The sequence below is a fragment of the Astatotilapia calliptera genome, chromosome 7 (genome assembly GCF_964374335.1).
Source record: "Astatotilapia calliptera chromosome 7, fAstCal68.1, whole genome shotgun sequence".
Lineage (NCBI taxonomy): Eukaryota > Metazoa > Chordata > Actinopteri > Cichliformes > Cichlidae > Astatotilapia > Astatotilapia calliptera.
This window is the reverse complement of record NC_137428.1, coordinates 26250962-26270235: the sequence shown is the minus strand read 5'-3', so window position 1 is coordinate 26270235 and position 19274 is coordinate 26250962. Positions and strand designations below refer to the sequence as shown.

The following is a 19274-nucleotide window of genomic DNA, read 5'->3' as shown; positions in this document are numbered from 1 at the left end:
GGTTCACGGCGAAATGATAGTGGTTTCCATGTTTAGTTTGTTTTATCACTTCATTGCATCTGCAATTCTTGGGAAGATAGAAGTATTGCCACTACAAGCTTCAAATCCCGACAGTTCTAGGTACGTGTCATGTCTCTAAGGTTATATATGATTTGCATGGGTACAGGTAGTGATAAAAACAACATGTGAGACTTTATCCCCTAAAGGGTCAGAATTTACTAATGCTGGTTGGTTCTTTCTTTACATCAGAGCCTGAAGAATTTCCTCTATTGAATTTGACCTGTCTATTGATGCTTTCACAAACACAAACCATAAATATTAATAGATTAGTTTTGAAATACAGATTTGACCATAGTTTTAGGGCAGGAACAATAAGTCTTTGGTTCTGAAACAACCAGAAGCCGATAATAGTAGATTTCATTAATTTACGGTTTAGATATGGTATTGTTATAAATAATGTGTAAATTATTTTAAAAACATCCGCAGGCTGATGAAATGTTTGGAAAAACAGGCCTAAATGTGCTGTTTCTTGTTTGATTTAATTTGTCGATAGTTATATTTACTGCTAATATTTGTGTCTTTGAAATTAACAGGGAAAATATTCAGCTTTTATCAGTAACACTAAGCGCACTGTTAATTAGCTCACTGTTATTCATCCTTTGTTTCTCCCTCCTCTTTGTAGGTTACTGAAGCCCACAGATGACTCTTCTGCATGATCAAAATGTGTGATGCTTCAGTAAATGCAGAAATTCCTCCAGTTGCCATAAGACACTGTATAAATGGTGAGGCCTGCCTTCTATCTTTACAGCAGACTCTTTCTTGCAAGCTTGTAGCATGTCCATTCAGATTGTTTGGTTTTTTGTTTGGCTTTTTTGTGCATCACACTGATGGTGTTCCCTGTCAAACTTAAAATAATTAATTAACCTGCATGTCAATGGGTTTTACGACTGTATTTTTTCTAAAGGTTTTAATACTCTTAAAGGTCTTCTTCCCCTCGCCTAACAAGTTTTCTGCTGAGGAGCTATGGGCTCATGTGCTTTGTAACAGTTCTAACTTAAAGGTGAAAACATTTCTAAGAATTTGATCACTGGGAGCTACTCTTGCTACAAGGAAGCCTTGTAAATATACGGGCCCGGGGTTATTTATATATAATAATGTACTCCAGATGGCGCTGTTTAACCAAGCAGAGTGTAAGGTTTCAGTACAGGTTAATCTGAATTACCTGCCATTCATTAGATTTTCATTCAGTTATTCTATGTAGCCTAAGACCTTTGCAAGCAATAAACAAGGGTGATAAACGACTGTACTAATACAGCAGGTCTCTTTTTTTAGGCTCAGCTCGCTCACTTCTTTAAGGTCATGTGCTTGTTGCTCATGAAAGCAGTGGAGTTCAGTGTTATCAAAAGGCCAGGCTAAGTGTTTTGTTTTTTTCAGAACCTGTTGTTTAGCTTAACTTATCTCTAAGACAAAAAAAGAAGAATTCAACACAACCATTTGTTTCTATGCTGCTTTAGATATCAGACTTGCTACAATTTGCATATGTAGTCAAATAAAAGTGGTTATTTTATCCCATCGGGTGCTCCTCTGTGACTCTGAGTTTTGAGCAGTGAACAGAAAGTAGCCTGAAAATCTAACCCTAACCCTGTGTTATCATAATAATTTTTGAAAATTGTTCTCCCCAAGTCCTGCCAAAGAGGGTGGGGTTATAATTACTTGTCAGTACTAATAGTGGTTTAGACCACAGAAGTTTAACTATAACCTCAGGGTGAGCAATTTTTAATCTGGTTTTTATACCATATTGATTTCCTTGAGTTGAAGCAATTAAACAAACTCTAAATATTCTGACATTGGCAGTTCCTCTATACGGCCACGGTCAGGTCACATTTCTGTGTCTGCAGCCTCTGGGAGTAAACAAGGCTTTCTGGGCTGAGGTGGGAGTTAGAGAAGGCGCAAATTATGTCGTTAGAGGTTATGGTAGGAATTCTTGAAACTTGTGTTTTGACGTCGCCTCTCCTATACCTTGCAGTAATGCTGCCTTCAAGCTCACCGACAGCAATCATAATTACTGGAGTCGTCGAAAATTTCCATGCGCCTCAAAGAAGTGACGTCACAGAGCCAGAGACAATAACGACGTTAACAAGGCCATCGTTTAATAAAATAATGCAATAATGTATATTTTATAAAATTACGCTATTTACTACATTGTTTACTGTAACGTGTGTAATCCAATCCCTACTCGTTGTCATACTAGTAGGCTATAGATTATTTGCCTATATTACTATAAACCTATCGCATCTCAGCGCACAATGTGTTTTGTCATGCTTTTTGAAAACAACTTCTGTCCAGGATATCACGTCTCTCTTGATAAACATAATAAAAGAAGAGCGACCAGAGAAAACTACTTTTGTTGACTGTGAATGTTGTTATTTCCGGACAATGCACTTCAATGAGCGGCAGGTCTTCTGTTATGCGGTTAACGTAAACACTGACTGTTTTCATGCACTGTTTCCAGGTGACAGCTTCTCTGAAATAGACGATTATGGTTTGTGTCTATGTATGCTATATGTGAGCATCTAAATGTGCAACATTTTTTGTGACGGAATCTAACAGTTTTTTTTTTTATGTGTTTGTCGGTAGTCAGCTCACCAGACAGTAAGACAATGGCGCGAACTGCAAATTTATTAAATAAGATTTTACAATGAGGGGAGACGCTCCCAGTGGGCACACTCGAGCAAGCACGACCACGCACCCTTCACGTGAAAACAGGAAGTTACTCCCGCCCAGTTGGCGGGTGGGGCTTGTACAACAGATGCCACCCCCAGCTCTGTTCGCCGGTATAAGCGAGTTCCTCTGGAGTCTGTCAGGCATTCATTTAAACTGAGAAGTTTCTCGATTCCATAAGGCGGTTTTCTTCTCTCCATATTGACTCACTTTGTCGCAATTATCATTTTTCTTTAGTCGCGTTATTTAAAAAAAATTTTAAGGGCAGATTTTTTGAACGGGTTACATTTCATAATCCGTTTAAGTTTTTCTTTATCCCGCCCGCGCTGTCTTAACGTCTGTGTGCGCGCGCTAATTAGCTTAACGGCTAGTGAGCACTACTCTACGGGACTGATAACTGCAGTGTGTGGTAAGTTTTATATTTAACATTTTATACCTTTTTAATGAAAAGCTCAGTCGTTCATTTTACGAATTTTGTAATTAAGGCGTACGTCAAAGTGCGCGCTGATGCTAACCCCAGCCATTGTATTATACATTCGATCCAGATGGTGGCTAGCGTATTTACTCGTTAGAAAAAAATACATTTAATATGGATTAAATACTTTACTTGACTTTGAATTGATTAAGACTGTTATGTGTGGGAGTCAGTTAGCCCATACAATGTTAAATTTGTATCAGTGTATAACGCCGATGTAATTGCTATTCTTAATGTTAATCCTAAGCGAATATAGGCAGCAAGAATTATATCTGGTTTGCACTTTTTATAGACCTTTAAACCGGGTCGACACACGCGACACAACGAACCGGTGCCGCATTGAGTTGTGTTCCCTAAATTGAGTCATATCCGGTTGCGTCCCCCTGTTACGGAAAATAAACACGTCAGACACTAGTAAAACGCTGTTTATGGACGCAGCCACTATTATGGTGGATTAAAACGCCAAATTTGAGATCGGTCCAAATGTTTTTTGTTTTTTAAGATTGGGCCAGCCACTTCTGTAGCGCAGAGCGTGAAGCTGTAGGAACAGACGGCGCTCGTGTTGCGTGAATGAATGACGACACGTGTGCGAGTAGGGAAAGTTAAAATGTCTCCCACATAAAACGGCTCGATGTATCTCGAGCTTCCCATCATGATCGCTTAATCATCCACCGTACAGCAATTAACATTTTAAATGCGACTATCCTGACTCAAAATAAAGGACATTGGTGTAATATAGTTGCGGTCTTTCATGCGCCATTTACTAAAAATGGCCTCCGTTTTAAGGAAGGGCAGCAACCAGAGGTCCTTCTTCCGGTCCACAGTTACTGCCGGTTTTCTACTCGTATATCTTATTCGTGATGTAAAGGTTTATTCCTTATGTAAAAGCTTTGTTGCCTGTGTTTTCACGTTAGTGAAGGATGTCTTGTTTTTTTTTGTGTGTGTGTGTTGTCTTTTCAGGATGTACCCTTGCTCATCTGCAGTCACAGTGGCACAATGGCTGTCTTTTCTTTCTGCTTAATCTCTCGGCACCCAAAGGACAATAACAGATCCACCAAAATTTTAGGATAGCAATAGTTTTTCACTGTACCTCTAGTTTACTTTAATTGTTTTCTGGTTAGATCCAGATAAACCCATTACAAGTTTGCACTGCTGAATCCCACAAATTCTGTTAAGACAGGTGGGCCTAAAAATAAAGCTAATTATTTATTTACCTCTGTTTACCTCTTTATTTTACTAGCTGCTGTTTAGAAACAGATTTATATAAAACCCTATTTTGTCTGGCATTTATTCCTTTAAGATTGTGAATCAGTTCCTTTAAAACTTACAAAAAATGTTTTCAACAACTGCAACTGCAATAGTGCTGACCACTGCCATGGTAACCTATACACCTCTGACTGAGTATGTGTGGTTGCTGGTTGTTGGCTTTATCATTGCCTTCGTCTTAGCCTTTTCTGTCGGTGCCAATGATGTTGCTAACTCATTTGGTACAGCCGTGGGCTCTGGAGTGGTCACTTTGCGTCAGGCATGTATTCTAGCAACAGTGTTTGAGACTCTGGGGTCTGTGCTTCTTGGGGCCAAAGTGAGTGAAACTATTCGCAAGGGAATCATTGATGTGGGCATGTACAACGGCTCTGAACATGTCTTGATGGCTGGATCTATCAGCGCAATGGTTGGTGAGTATCTGCAGCTTATCTTTCATGTAATTTGAACTGTCGGTCAATGTGGACAGAGCATTGCTTGTAGAAATTAAAGATGTGAAAATGCATTGGAGTAGTGGTGAATCTGGTTGTAGAATATTTTTGGTACCTGTCTTGACTGTATAAAAGCTGAAATTATGACACCATGCAACTGATGTCATGAATGTATTCTGGTTAGGTTCTGCTGTGTGGCAGCTGGCTGCTTCCTTCCTTAAGCTCCCCATCTCTGGAACACATTGCATTGTTGGTGCTACTATCGGCTTCTCGCTGGTTGCCAAAGGGCAGCAGGGCGTCAGGTGGCTTGAACTCCTACGTATTGGTATGTAACCAGTCAACTGACATAGAAATTCCCTTTAATGGTTAGCTGAATTTCATCACAGGCATTTAAAGTATATTTTATTAATGGCGGTGTGTGAAGACTCTTACAGTGTGATAATACCATCCCAAATCCAGGTCAGTAATCAAGTATGTTCATGAATGGCAGGTCCAGCATTTCAGCTAAATCCACATTCAGACATGGGAAGCATTCATTGTACAAATCAATAGTGATTTCCACCACTTTGTGTTGGACTTTGGGAGGAGGCAGTACAAATAAGGAGTGTTATTTGATAAGGTCGTATGATGACTTGGAGAACAATAGGCAGTTTTAAAGGGTTGTTCTAGAGTTCAGTTTGTTGCCTGTGGGGTGGGTGTCTTTCTTTCTTTCTTCTCCCTTTAGTTTTTAGTTTCTATGAATCATGCTCATGTAACTCTATTTAAATAAACACATTCTTTATTAAAAATAAGCTGTATAGTAGGAGTTAAATGAATTTAGTTTTTTTTTTTTTCTACTGTTCTTTGACAAATTCTCTCATTACTTTTCCACTGCTTTGTAATGCTCCCATTTGTGTTTGGATTTATTTATTTATCTATTTATTTATTTGTGCAGTTGCTTCCTGGTTCCTGAGTCCCCTGTTGTCTGGAATAATGTCAGCCGTTGTCTTCTATTTTGTGCGCAGGTTCATTTTACAGAAAGTAAGTCTCCTTTTATCAAAATTGTGGATATGCTCGGTTAATGTAACATTAGAAGAGTGAAGTTGTGGTTTAAGGCTGTTTCAACACTGTACTGGTCCACCCCCAAAATGCAATTGGGAAAATGTTTATTACATGGCAGGAAATAAGCTACCGTGCTTTGAAGCAGTTCCTTATAGGAACACATGGTTCAGATTTCCACTGTGCTTGTTGTGCCTTGAAATGTAACCTGACAGCAAGATGAGGCAACTTGGATTTCTGAACATTCTATTTTCTTCCTGTAGGAAGACCCAGTACCCAATGGCTTGAAGGCCCTGCCTGTCTTCTATGCGATAACAATGGCAATCAACTTGTTCTCCATCATGTTCACTGGTGCTCCGGGTGAGTATCATTGTTTCATTTTGCTCTGCATGCCTGCCCACAGCCACAGCTTAAAATAAGCTGCTCCCTCAGACAGCCGGATGCCCACACATATTCCAGCCTGAACCAGACTGTTTACCATTTTCACAGAAGCCGTGTTTATTTTAACATGTTTTTTTGAAGCTCTCTTGCTTTGTGGTTCTATGTGGGTCATAGCTGGCATGAAGTTTTAGAGTGGAGCACAACAGGGAGATGGAAATAAGATTTCATTTAACTCCTGACATCACTTCAGGCATGCAGGAGGAAAAGAGAAGTAAAGAGTGTGCTGTCAAAGTTGTCTGCTGCTAGTAGTTGTATTATTGCTCTGAATCTGTGTGGCAATGCTCTTAATATTTGCTGGTTTTTGGTTTACCAGAAACTCTTTATTAAATGAGCCATTTTCGCTCCTTTTGTTTTCTTCTCTCTGCAGGGCCTAACAGTTCCAGATCTTAGCTGGCCTGGGCCATTTAAATGACGGCTACAGGCCAGAGTTTGACCAGATCTGGTGAGCTGATGTGTGAATGCACATCAGCACACTAAGAAGAGAGCACTTGCACTTCCCACATAGACAGTAAATCCCTGGTTAGTCAGGCACAACAGTACAGTCATATCAAGTTCACCACACGTGAAATTGCCATCTGCAATTTTATTTTTAAATATATTCACAAGACAAACTAGCATTCATATACTCACATGTTGTACACAAAGACAGAGGTCATAATACAAACTTTGGCTCATTGTAAAAGTAAAGTAGACTAGGTTTTACTCTACTCTCCTCAGTTGTTTGTCATTGGCCCAGTAACACAAATTCATCACTGCATTTATAATTAAAAAAAACAAACAAAGAAAAACATTTAGGTTTTCAGACCTATAGTCTAGGCTTGGCTTTGGTTACTATACTGCTCTGGCACCCAGGACGACAGCAGTGCATTATTGCTGATGAATGCACCTTAATGCAGCAACAGTATCTCAGCTAACTGAGTCCAGTGTGTTTGGTTTCCTGTGACATTCCCTGATCTTTATGCTAGCTTAGTGGTGAAGTTGGATGCCAGACACCCCACAGCACATTCCTATGCTCAATATAAACACCAGTGCCAGAGACCTCAAGTCCGCATTTGGGCCAGAGAATTTAAGGGTCAGCTGACTGTCCTGTACAGATGAGGCTCAGTGTGACTTCATTCCTTCATAAATCATTCAGCTGCTGTCACTGCATTGCAGCCCTATACATTGTAAAAGGGAGACGCACCCTAAAAGCCAACTTCATGCCATTCAGTCATGAAGACAAATGAAGTTCAGGTAAAGTACTGTTAAGCCTTCAGAGCACAGATGCTGAACGCAATTCCCTGTTTATGACGTTTGCTGAATCTGCCCTAAATTTTGTCCTCGTTGCTGCACATCACTCAATTGTTCGCACCTGCTCTATACACAAGTCTAAACAGGACCGTGGCTTTTTTTTTTATTATGTATTTAAAGTGTCAGAGTGACAGGATATCTGGACCCCTCATACCAGCCTCAATTGATAAACTTCCATTTTTTGTAGCAGGGCACAAATTTTCTGCCTCGATAACCCACTGAAAAACAGTCACTGGATTTAGTTACCATGGGGGCACTAAACAATTGGCATCACAGCACGGATGACTTGTTTCAACCTGAGCCATGATCCTGAAACAACTTTTAAGCGATTGCTATAGTCAACTCTTGTGTAACAGATTTTAATTCATTATGAGGAGTTACAAATGTCATTAGTCCTTAGTGCCCTAAGGACAGATAACCAAAAGGGTTCTTGCCAAGTGACTCAAACTCCACCTTTAACTGTCATTGTAATTGAGGTTGGTGGTGTACTACATGTACAGTACTGGGAGGGGGGGGGAAAAAACAAACGTTGTTGTGTAATGCGGGCCATGGAATATAGGTTTCTGCAAGTGTTTTGGAACACAGCTGTGGTTAAATTTCATTTACTGTCCAGTTTCAGTCATCCCACTGCATGCTTGTGGTATAAAGTCACTTCTTTCTGTAAGAGTGTTAATCAGACTACAAAATGCAGCCCAGCTTTTTAATCTATACTACTTTTTTCCTTCACAAAAAATAAATAATAATTACCATCCGGGTGGATAATTTCCCTCTTTATTCTGTAGTTTTAAAATCCTGTTTGATATCAGATGAGTTCCTGTTTAATAATGCATGGCAGTACCACGTGTGTTTGGATGTCTCTAGTAGTGAGTCAGTGTACTCAGTCGTAGACAAGACTTAACTGTTAAGAGTCACCGTCCACTTTTTCCTTATGCCTCTCCTGTCCCAAAGGGAGTGAGCTTCCATTGCGTAACTAAATAAACATGAGTTAGGTGCTCCGCAGTCTCATGCTGCAGCGTGACTCAGTGCACTGTGTGGACTGTGCCCTCAAACAAACACAGTAACTGAGACACTTATCACATCCCCATGGCCCTCATTTCCTTTTCTTCTCTTACACTTCCTAAACAATCCATATCTTAGTGGAAGTGTGGCGTTTATGGCCAAGGTCATGTCCAGACATTCAAACAAGGTGGTAGATTTTTATTTTTTATTTATTTTTATCCACAATTTGTTTTTGTCCCCATGAAACTGCTGACTTTGTGTATGACATGGATAACTGCTTCTCCAGGGAAATGTAAATGGTAACTTTCTGCCAGCATGCATTGCGCTACATCTTTGTGCTGCACCAGGTTTGCTGCAGTGTTGGCAAGAGGGTGCCTTCATTTTTTTTACGGTAAAGTGCCCTAGTACAAGCCCCCCCCCTTCTTTTTGCTTTTCTTTTATGCTACCCAAGTTATGTCTCCTTTTGAGGAACTCATTGTTTCTGTGTAATTGTTAGCTGGGCACTTTGGGGTCTTGGTGACATTGGTGGTGCATAACTGTTCATGTCTGGGGGTACACATGCTTTCCATTTTTGACTACGTGGCACAATGAAGCTATGCAGTCACTGAAGTTGTTGCAGAGTACTTGAGTACTTTCAAACATAAGTGCCATTAATGAATGAAAATGAAACTTCATTGCCCTCATAGGACCTTTTCTAGAGGGGCTTATATTTTTACATATTTATAAAACTGCTGTCCTATATTATATTTTAATGTTGGTGTATTACTTTGTATGGTCTGCTAGAAAAGGTAGCTCCTGCTGCCTAGTTGTTTTGTTTTTTTAAATATGCCTTTCTCTTATTTGCTTTTGTTTATATCTGCGTGGCACTTGGCGATCCTCCAGTGCTGGGATTTGACATGATACCTTGGTGGGGCATCCTGCTCATCTCATTGGCCTGTGGTCTGCTGACCTCCATTGTGGTTTGGTTTATTGTCTGCCCTCGCCTAAAGAAGAAGATTGAACGTAAGTCCCATTTTTGCCAATCTGACTCACTGTTCAACTCCATGTGACTCAGTTTCCTTACTTAAGCCATTGGACAAATCATGACTGGAGCGTTGCACTGCAACTCCGCCTATCGAGTGTGGGATTATATTAATCCAGCAAATGAAGTTCAGGGATATATTTTTCACAATGGATTCGCTCTAATGAAAATGATGTGAAAATATTGTCTTTGCTTTAATCCAGGATTATAGAATTAAAAACCAGAGTAAACTCTGATGCATTTGCATCCGAATAGTGTGATTTGGTGTTAAGACATAACCATTCGTTTTAACCTCCATGAATGTATTTTTGGCTCACTCTGTTATCTACAATGCAGTTCTTCTCTTCAATGACTCATAGGTTTAGTCTCTCCTGGCATAAGTTATCTTTTCGGGTTGATTACAGAAAAGCTGTGTCTGATGCAACCTATGACTTAGGTTCACAAATATTGCCTTTTATTACTTAATAGAGCTCTAAATGGTTCGTTAATGACATATTTGGGGAAAAATGTGTCTCCTAAAATGAGTAATAACTTTTTTTGAAGAGGGGGTTTGCTCTCTTTAAAAAAAAAAAAAAAAAAAGTGTTTGACAGATCCTTTATTCGTCACTTCTCTCTTGGAGCAGCAGGTTTATCTGACAAGGCATAAACTGCCTTGATTCAGTAGACAGGCTGACTAATTGGGTCATAAGGATTCACTAATTGGTCTTTACCACCTCAACTAAAAATAAGCCCGCACTGACTTTGTGTTGACGTGGCATTGGCAGTGGCATTGGGAGGTGTGTTTGAGGGGGACCTATTGCTTCAGATCCAGCCATGACCAGTTTGGATGATGCAATCTCACCAGGACACACATTGAACAAAAAATAATGGCACTGAGTATCTAGTTCACTTTAAAGCTACAAAAAATGTCATGTGAGCCTCGGACATTTAGTTTATTGTCTCTCTTAAAACAAGATAATAGTGGTAATATGAATATGTCCTTTGTAATCCTGTTAATCTGATCCTGTGAACACCGGAGTCCACCCTTGGACACAGATCTTTATATTTACAGTACAAAGGGTTTTCTGACTTTAAGGTTATGCAACACTTGGACTCCCTACAGCTGAAGTTGAAGGAAAAACAGATGCTGGGTTAGGATGTCTCTGCTATGCTAAGTATATGTTTGGATGCGATCCAAATAATTCTCAATCCAACTCTTGCCCTAATAGGAGATATCAAGTCCAGTCCCACTGAAAGCCCTCTGATGGAAAAGAAGGAGCTTAAAGAAGCCCACTGTCCAATCCTGAAGCAGGCATCTACCACACCAGCTGCCAGTTACAACTCTGCTGACCCTCTTCCTGGCCCTGAGGAGCGCAGGGTGGCCTTTGACATCGGAGATTCAGATGAAGCCGACAGTAATAAGGAACACAGGGTGGCCTTTGACATCGGAGATTCTGATGACACAGACTACAGCAATTCAAACGATGGTAAATATGCCAAAATACAATATGTTTTAAAAATCTTTGTCATCTTAAAATGACAGTTGCTATAGATATTTCATAATAATTTTATGATTAACTTGCAGATGATTTTATGACATTTCTTTTTTTCTGCAGCCCCTGCACAGGTTCAATCAAACAGTCAGGTCCATTTTAACCAAGCCCAAAGCAACGGTGCCTCCACAAATGCTCAAAATCAGGTTCAATTCAAAAATCATGTTCAGTTCAACAACAGACCTCCACAGCCACCAAGTAACGGTTATAGCCAGTACCACACAGTCCACACAGACTCAGCCCTCTACAAAGACCTACTGCACAAGCTCCACCTGGCCAAAATGAGCGACTGCATGGGAGAAGGAGGCGACAGACCTATCCGGCGCAACAATAGCTACACCGCCTACACCATGACCATCATTGGCATGCATGACAAGCATAAAGAAGGGGACTTCCGTGCTTGTGAGGATGGCAATAAGGCTCCAGGATCAGGCAGTCAGGAGAGAAAGCGACTGCGTATGGATAGCTACACCAGCTACTGCAATGCTGTGGCAGAGCACACAACTCCTGAAGGTCTGGTAGAGGGTGATGTGAGGCTAGACATGGAGATCAAGGATACAGGTAGCAGCCAGAGTTCCCTGGATGATGAAAGGCCTGAAAAAGACAAACCAGAAGTCTCAGTCTTGTTCCAGTTCCTTCAAATTCTTACTGCTTGCTTTGGATCCTTTGCCCATGGAGGAAATGATGTTAGGTATGGTTAATGATATCATATCAGACAAGTGTGTGGTGACCTGTTTCTTTGCCAGATTGTTAATAACAACAAAAAAAATTTCTCCACTCTGCAGTAATGCCATTGGACCTTTGGTAGCTCTGTGGTTGGTTTACGAAACAAGCAGCGTGTTCTCAAATGCACATACACCCATTTGGTTACTGCTGTATGGTGGCGTGGGTATCTGCGCTGGACTCTGGGTATGGGGTCGCCGGGTGATTCAGACAATGGGGAAAGACCTCACCCCCATCACCCCCTCAAGGTAAAGACTCAGACAGTTCATAAGTTGTTTCCACCCAGAACCACATCCTCCCCAGACATTACTGCTCCTTACATTAGAGCTGCTCAGACACATCCACATGAGTTTTTTTCTTTCTCCTCCTGCAGTGGTTTTAGCATCGAACTGGCCTCAGCCTTGACTGTCGTGGTTGCTTCTAACATTGGCCTGCCTGTCTCCACCACCCACTGCAAGGTAAGCTGGTCAAACACTGTGGTCTGGGAACTCAAACGAGAGATGACGGAAGAGACTGTTTCATAAAAGGGAGGCTTGAGTAAACAGTCTAGTAGAAGTTCCACATGTGGAGCAAGTTTCTCCTCAATAAAATGTCAGGCATATGCATGCACAACGATCATTTGACTGTTATTTATCTGAAATAGGTGGGCTCTGTGGTGGCAGTAGGTTGGCTGCGCTCAAAGAAGGCAGTAGACTGGCGTCTGTTCAGGAACATCTTCATGGCGTGGTTTGTGACGGTTCCCATCTCTGGTCTGATCAGTGCTGCTATCATGGCTATCTTCGTCCACGTCATCCTGTGAGCATTCAGCTGCACCCCAAGCAGGGGGAGGAGAAAAAAACGCTCCGACGTGCACCCGGAGAGAAAGGAGTGAAGTTTGAAGGCCAAAATATATCGCTTACCTCTGGCCAACAACTTTATAAGAAAAAGGAAAAAAAAAAGGTTAGAAAGGGTTCGGTGACATGTGCCTGTGGTTCTTGGCTGCATCATTTTCAGACTATAAATTGCTATCTGTTCCATTTGGGTCACATAACTTGTAGTTACGACCTTTTTCATTTCTTTTGGCTTTCTTTTTCATATCTCATCATTCTGTAAAGAGTTAATCTTAAATCAACTGTTTGTAATAATTCATGTTCTTTTTACTTTGCGGTTATGTATGATTATTATGTACAGCCATTTTATTTTATACATTAGGCAGGAATGAACAACTGAAAATGCAGTATTAGCCTATTACAGATGTAACACTCGAGTCTTCACACATGCTGGAGACTGATTCAAGAAAAATAAGAAGGCAGTATTTGGGTGAAAGTGTTTCGCTGTTTTAGAGTAGAGTTTACAGCCGGTTTTCTTTCAGCTGACAAATTAGGACCCTTTTTGTTGTTAAGAGATAAATGTTTTTCACCTGTTTGAGTATGTTTTTCTACCGTGCTGGATGACTACAGCTGAACATTATGAGGAATACTACGTAATTGTCATAAGCCATCACACTAGTAAGAAATGGCACAACCCAAATTGGTAGTTGGTGACTTATTGCTCTGCGTCTCCAGGTTGGGACTTTCTGTTCTTGATCAGTGTGGAAATAACAGATCTGTTGAGAAATGTCATTTCTGAACATCAGCTAGTGCAACAACGTGTTCCCAAACATTACCTTAAGTCTGTTAAAACTTGTTTGAATCGTCCCTAATGGTTTAAGCGCTCTAGGTCGGCTTCAGCCTTGTTTTTGTAGTCCACATTAAGATACATATTATTACACATATTCAGTTTGCCTGGGCAACTAGGTTTTCCTGCCCTTCCTCTGGATGATACATGATGAGGATCAGGAACCTGAAAACGGGAAGTTTATTGTGTGCCCAGTGTGTGATTGACTGCAGTAATGAATGCATTTCACAACCTAGATGCTGTAGCTGCCTTAATTGTTTTATTTTCCATTAGGTACCAAAGAGTTTTTGTTTTTAAGGCATATCAAGGTGTACTACTCCACATTTGTGGAAGGAAAAATGGAAATAAAAATTGAAAAACAGAATACTTGTTGAACTTGTCTTTGTTGATGATCTACAATGAAGGGGACATTACTGCAATGTGTATCAATACAAACACAGTATACAGCTACTGATATCTGTACAGATTATTTTATTTTTAATAAATTTCCCCTCTTGTGAACATCTCTGGAAGGCCTTCAACACCTTAAAATATACCCCCCTCCAACTGATTTTTAACAGTATTTTGACAATTGGTAACAAAACAAATATCTGCTCCCTATTTTCTGAGATTAGGTGCTTCCGGTGCATGCAGCAAGATGTCAGAGATATACCAGACTGGTAATGGCAGTCATTTACTTTGCTGCCAGAGATGCTAGTAGGATCAACAAACTAATCGAAAAGTTGGCCAGAATCTGGGGGCGTTTGAGTCGCTGAGGGACAGAAGGTTTGAACAAACTGCAGTCTGTCATAGACAACCCATTGCACCTGCTCCATTCTGCACTACAGAGGCAGCAGGGTTCATTCTTCTTATCCAACCCCACTTCTGTAGATAATGCTTGAGGAAATCATTCCTGCCAGTCTCTGCACAAAATAAACAGAAACCTGTCCAACAGCTGTCCTGTGACAGGTGAGCACACCTCTTAAATTGATAGTGTGCATGTTGTTTATTAATGCCGTTGGCATTCTAGAATTCTCTTTTGCACATACTTTTTTTAAAACTAATTTTTCTACTCGTGTCACTTTATATCACATTTTGCACTTCCTCACATCATAAGGCCTTCAGTATGGGCCTGTAGTACCTTTAACTCTATCAATCACCTGTTTCATGTCTTGTTTTCAAACACATTTCGAACAACATTAACAGCATTTCTAATTCCAGATGTTCTCTTTTACCTTGATAAGCTGTTGGGAGGCCTACAGTAAAATGACCATGTTCAACCCCAAAAATGTAAGGGCCTGGGCCCGTATCCCTAAAGAATCTTTGTGCAAAAAGTGGCTCCTAGCGGCCAAATTCTAAGAAAATTCTCAGAGTCATGACGTTTTCTTAGAATTTCCCCTAAAAGTGACACGACAATCCCAGTTAATATAAAAGCTATTCCTCAAGATTCCTAGCGCTTAAAAGGGCTCCTAAGGCGAGATCTGCTAAGAGCAGGGAAGAGGACTTTTAGTGGCTTAGGAGTTCCCCTAAGCAGCTGCACAAAATGGCCAACAGAAGAGGCAGGAGAGATGTCCTGCAAACACTGGATGACAGGGAATTATTGAGATGCTACAGATTGGATCGTGCAGGAATCATGTTTGTGGTGGATCTCCTTAGAGATGCAATTACTTCACCAACTCGACGCCACAACGCTATTACACCGGAGACGAAAGTAATCACAACCCCGAGGTATTTGGCAACCGGGAAAATGCAACAATGCAGCAGTGATGACTTGGGTCTGCAATCACAGACATTGCTAAAAGCTGAGCCATGTTACCCTCGTTAAGACCACACTGGACTTGTAACGTTGTGATTTCTACTTCATTAAGGACAGCCTCTTGAGATAGGCCATCTCGTTTTCAACGGGGTCCATATGGGAGTGAAAGTACAAAATATGCCAGCTAGGATATTAATATGAGCAAATAAGACACGAATCATTATTTGAACAGGGTGTAATGAGTTTAAGTTTTCACATATTTTAGATTCTAATGGCTATAACCCCTACAGCTTACTATTCATTTTCCAGATATTTTCTTGAATGTGAAATATTATTTACAATTACAGTCAGCATAAGATTAGAGTGTATAATATGTTTATTGATTTGAGGGTACATCCTTTGCTCATTATCACCAAAAGCTCATTTCCATCAAACTTGTAGGATCAACCAATCACGGCTTTTGAAATGATGACTCATACCTAGCAACGGGGTCAACCACACCTCCTCACTAAGATAGGATTTTCCATCCATTCCTTGCTCAGAGTTCACTGAAAATGTTCTGGAATCACTTCTAAGCTAAAACTCCTGGCAAGGAATTTTTAGGTTAAGTTAGGAGCTCTCTGAGAGGATTCTCAGAATCTTTAGGGATACGGGCCCTGGACCATCTGGATGATCCAGTCCTCCTTCGCCTCAGTGATAATCAGATTGCTGCATGTATTCTTAATTTTATCACTCACACATCAAGTCACAGGACATTTTGGCGTGAGCTGTAGTCCTTATTCTCACTGAACTTGGAAAAAACAAAAACTGAATCTAAATACTGAAAAGCTACAAGGCAACACCCATTTCATTTTAAAAGGTTATATTTATTTATCCGCAGCTACTCTTGTACATTGTTCTTTATTTATGATCACATACAATGTGTCCTTTTATTATGTGCTTGGCTCTCTGAATTCTGACACATGTTAAGTACACTGTGTTGATTAAGGAGTCAAATTTCAGCCTGAAGGTAAAATGACGCAGCATCTTCTGAGCTGCAATCTTGAAAGGCACTTTGTGCTGCAAAACAGGAAACAAGGAGACGGACAGGTTATACAGACAGGTAGGATGGGTCCCTTTTTCTTTTTTTTTTTAAATTTACTGTAAGCTCGGGGTAGTTTGCACACTGCATGATGAGCCAGTGCTGGTATCCACGTGCTGCTGTGCCCTCTCACTCCAGTGCATCTGCGACACAGGAACAGACAGAAGAGATTCCTTTACGCCAGCTTTACACTGCAAACACTGCAATTTAGTAGTTTTCCAGGCCTCTCGACATGAGGATACCAATCATGAGGCCTGCTCTCCCCTCTACTACACTCAGTCTTTTCAGACCAGTGGCTGGAGAGATCACCCTTATTAGAGAACCTTACACCTAAATAACTGGATCAATTTTAAAACAGTCCTTTTAGCACACTTTCAGGACAGGGACAATGCATCCTTGGTCCTAAAATATCCACAAGTATAAATCAAGTACAATAAGCAGATGTCTGGGGACAGACGTCTCCGAGTGGCCCGGATTCTTGTCCCAGATTTATCACATACAAGGAGGACTCTGTTCAAACAAACAATCCTAGCATCTTATTTTTGAGGTCGAGCAGTAAACCCGTCTCTGTTGTGACTCACATACCTCTTCAGACACTTTGTAAACTGTTAAAAAAAGAGTTTCCCCAAACTGCCAGGCTGTAAACTTGTAATTGCACTTGAGGCATTTTTAACTGTTGTTACACAAACATCTATGGAGGGTTGGGGGTTTTTTTTTATGTGACACTGTTTAAATCCAGCTGAGACTGGCTCTGTCTGGCTTTGTTTTTGCACTCGCCACTCTATTGCACAACCTGCAATTTAAATTTAAAGTTGCACACAGGCAGTTTACCACATCTTGCCTCAGCAGGTACTTTTGAATCAAAAGAAGAAAAAAAAAAGTTGATCATAGTCTTTGAGTAAGGCTCAATTTACTGCATGATAAACATTAAACAGCTCAGGATACTTTCACTGTTTTGTGTGATTCATTAATGCATCTGTGGAACATTTTACACACTGTTACCTTGCTCCTTGGTTGAATCCTGAGTGTTTTCATCTACAGAGGAGAAAAAGCAGGATTGGAGGTTGACTGAAGGCAGTCGGGGTGTTTAATTCAAACAAATTTTCAGTCTTTTGATTTTGATCTTACCCAAACTGGTCACAGCCTCAGTTACAACCTCATGGTGTTCTAGGAAAATATTCAAATAAAAACACTTCCTGTTTTTATTTACCTCTAAACAAGCTTTAAATACATTTTAAAAAGACACTAAAAGCACACAAATTGTCTTGGCTTTGTGGAAAAGTCACAAGCTACTCATTAGCTCCAGGCTCAAAGTGTATTTGTGCAAACTGTTGTGGTGTAATAAAGATTTACAACACTTACCCTGCCTTTGTGGCCCTGTCAACATTAATAAAAGCAGACTTTAACACTAGTGTAAGGACAGGAGCTTAAATTACACTGCCTAAAAAAAAAAAATGTCACAGACTCACCATCTGCGTCCTCAGAGGACTCAGACTCTGCCTCTGTGTGAAAGGGGACAGGGATTGAATTATGTGTTGCATGTCAGTGTGCTTTGAGCTGGAGGTCTGCCCTCTGCTTTGCTGCCACCCGCAGGCTCACGATTGAACTGTAAATCCTCTCTTACCTCCTTGACCTGCAGCATCAGAATTTCCACCACCTTCTGCTGGAGGAGGATTTCACAGTTAAGTACTGCTTGTTGACCCTTCAGGTAAAGAAGAATCACCTGCTTGATGTGCTTTTTGTTGTTTTTTTGGGGGGTTTTTTTTTACACACCTGCGTTGGCATCCTGAGAGTCCACGCGCTCCTCCACTGATGGAAACATGTTAACAGGTGATGAAGGCGTTTAACTTAGCGGTCAGTTCAGGTGTTCGTCGTGTAATTAACTGGAGCTTACCAGAGTGATCCTGAGCGGCCTCTGAGAATGAAAGACAGCATTACCACCTGGAACTGGATCACTCATTAAAAGGTTTAAGTTAAATATTTTTAGTCTGCCCTCACCGAGGTAGCGGGAATCTCCACTCTGATCTTCAGTAGCTTGATGGGAAAAGGCGAAAAATGAGTAATCACAGTGGGAATAAATCTTTCCTCATTTATTCATCAACGCCAACTTTTTGTATTAAACTTACCATTCATGTGAGCTTCCTGGTTTTTCTGAGCAGCCTCAAACTCCATCTGATCTTAAGACATGAAGTGATCAAAATTACAAAAGTAAGAGCCGAGAAACATCACACAGAAACGTATTAACAGTTAACTAAGACAAGGGCAAGCCAGTCTGGGTTATTTTGTGGAACATACTACATGATCTTAATTACTTTTAAGCCACTTTTAATGACCAAGTGTCAACTGTGAACACAGAGGTGCTCTATGGATACTGTACCTATTTTCTGCAGCTCAGCTAGCCCATCTGCATGAAAAGACAAGAAAGGTTTGCAGCAATGCATCTGCTACCAACATCATCTTTACTGGTTATCATTATCATTATTCTTATTCTTATTATGAATCCCTCACCATACTTTGCAGCTTTTTCTTCTTTCTCTGCAGACTCCAGAGATGCTGAGAGCACTAGAAGCCATCACAACATTTCATATATCTGCTCTCTTAATAAACATCAGCAACTTAAGGTTTCTGAAGAGCCACACTCACACATACAAGTATGAAATCTAAGAAAAACATGATAACACAAAACTGCATCTTAACGCTTTATTCCTCTTACCCGTGTGAAATGCTGCCACAGCAAGGAAAACAAACAGCGGCACTGGAAATCTCATCTTGTTTTTTGCTCTGGTTGTGAAAGATTTTTAGGGGGGCTTGTCACTCCAAATATCGTATATGGGGTTGTTGCCACTTTGCAGTCTTTTATATCTTCAG

The 19274-nt window shown here is 40.6% G+C and overlaps 2 protein-coding genes and 1 long non-coding RNA gene across 4 annotated transcripts; 2 read left to right on the top strand and 1 right to left on the bottom strand.

Moving 5' to 3' along the window:
• Nucleotides 1–2398, top strand: LOC145430039 (uncharacterized). The gene is made up of 3 exons (XR_013910414.1): nt 1–120; nt 683–782; nt 2027–2398. It is a non-coding gene; the product is annotated as an uncharacterized LOC145430039 (long non-coding RNA).
• Nucleotides 2399–2826: 428 nt separating this feature from the next.
• Nucleotides 2827–13954, top strand: slc20a1b (solute carrier family 20 member 1b). Its single transcript, XM_026173982.2, has 11 exons — nt 2827–3130; nt 4157–4872; nt 5075–5215; nt 5825–5910; nt 6192–6288; nt 9541–9660; nt 10888–11145; nt 11275–11902; nt 11997–12182; nt 12308–12392; nt 12578–13954. The coding sequence occupies exons 2-11, from the start codon at nt 4530–4532 to the stop codon at nt 12731–12733; spliced, it is 2100 nt and encodes a 699-aa protein (XP_026029767.2). The 5' UTR covers nt 2827–3130; nt 4157–4529; the 3' UTR covers nt 12734–13954.
• A 2216-nt stretch (nt 13955–16170) lies between these two features.
• On the bottom strand, nt 16171–19274 carry LOC145430038 (uncharacterized). Of its 2 annotated transcripts, none has more exons than XM_080304316.1 (13): nt 19120–19274; nt 18915–18968; nt 18784–18810; nt 18533–18583; nt 18405–18440; nt 18301–18321; nt 18180–18215; nt 18031–18069; nt 17876–17908; nt 17769–17783; nt 17535–17573; nt 17409–17441; nt 16171–16549 (listed from the first exon to the last, which is right to left on the bottom strand). In XM_080304316.1, exons 1-13 carry the CDS (start codon nt 19172–19174, stop codon nt 16536–16538), a joined length of 453 nt encoding a protein of 150 aa, XP_080160442.1. In that variant the 5' UTR covers nt 19175–19274; the 3' UTR covers nt 16171–16535. The 2 variants fall into 2 exon arrangements, with proteins under 2 accessions (XP_080160442.1, XP_080160443.1); XM_080304317.1 differs by having other exon boundaries at nt 18031–18066.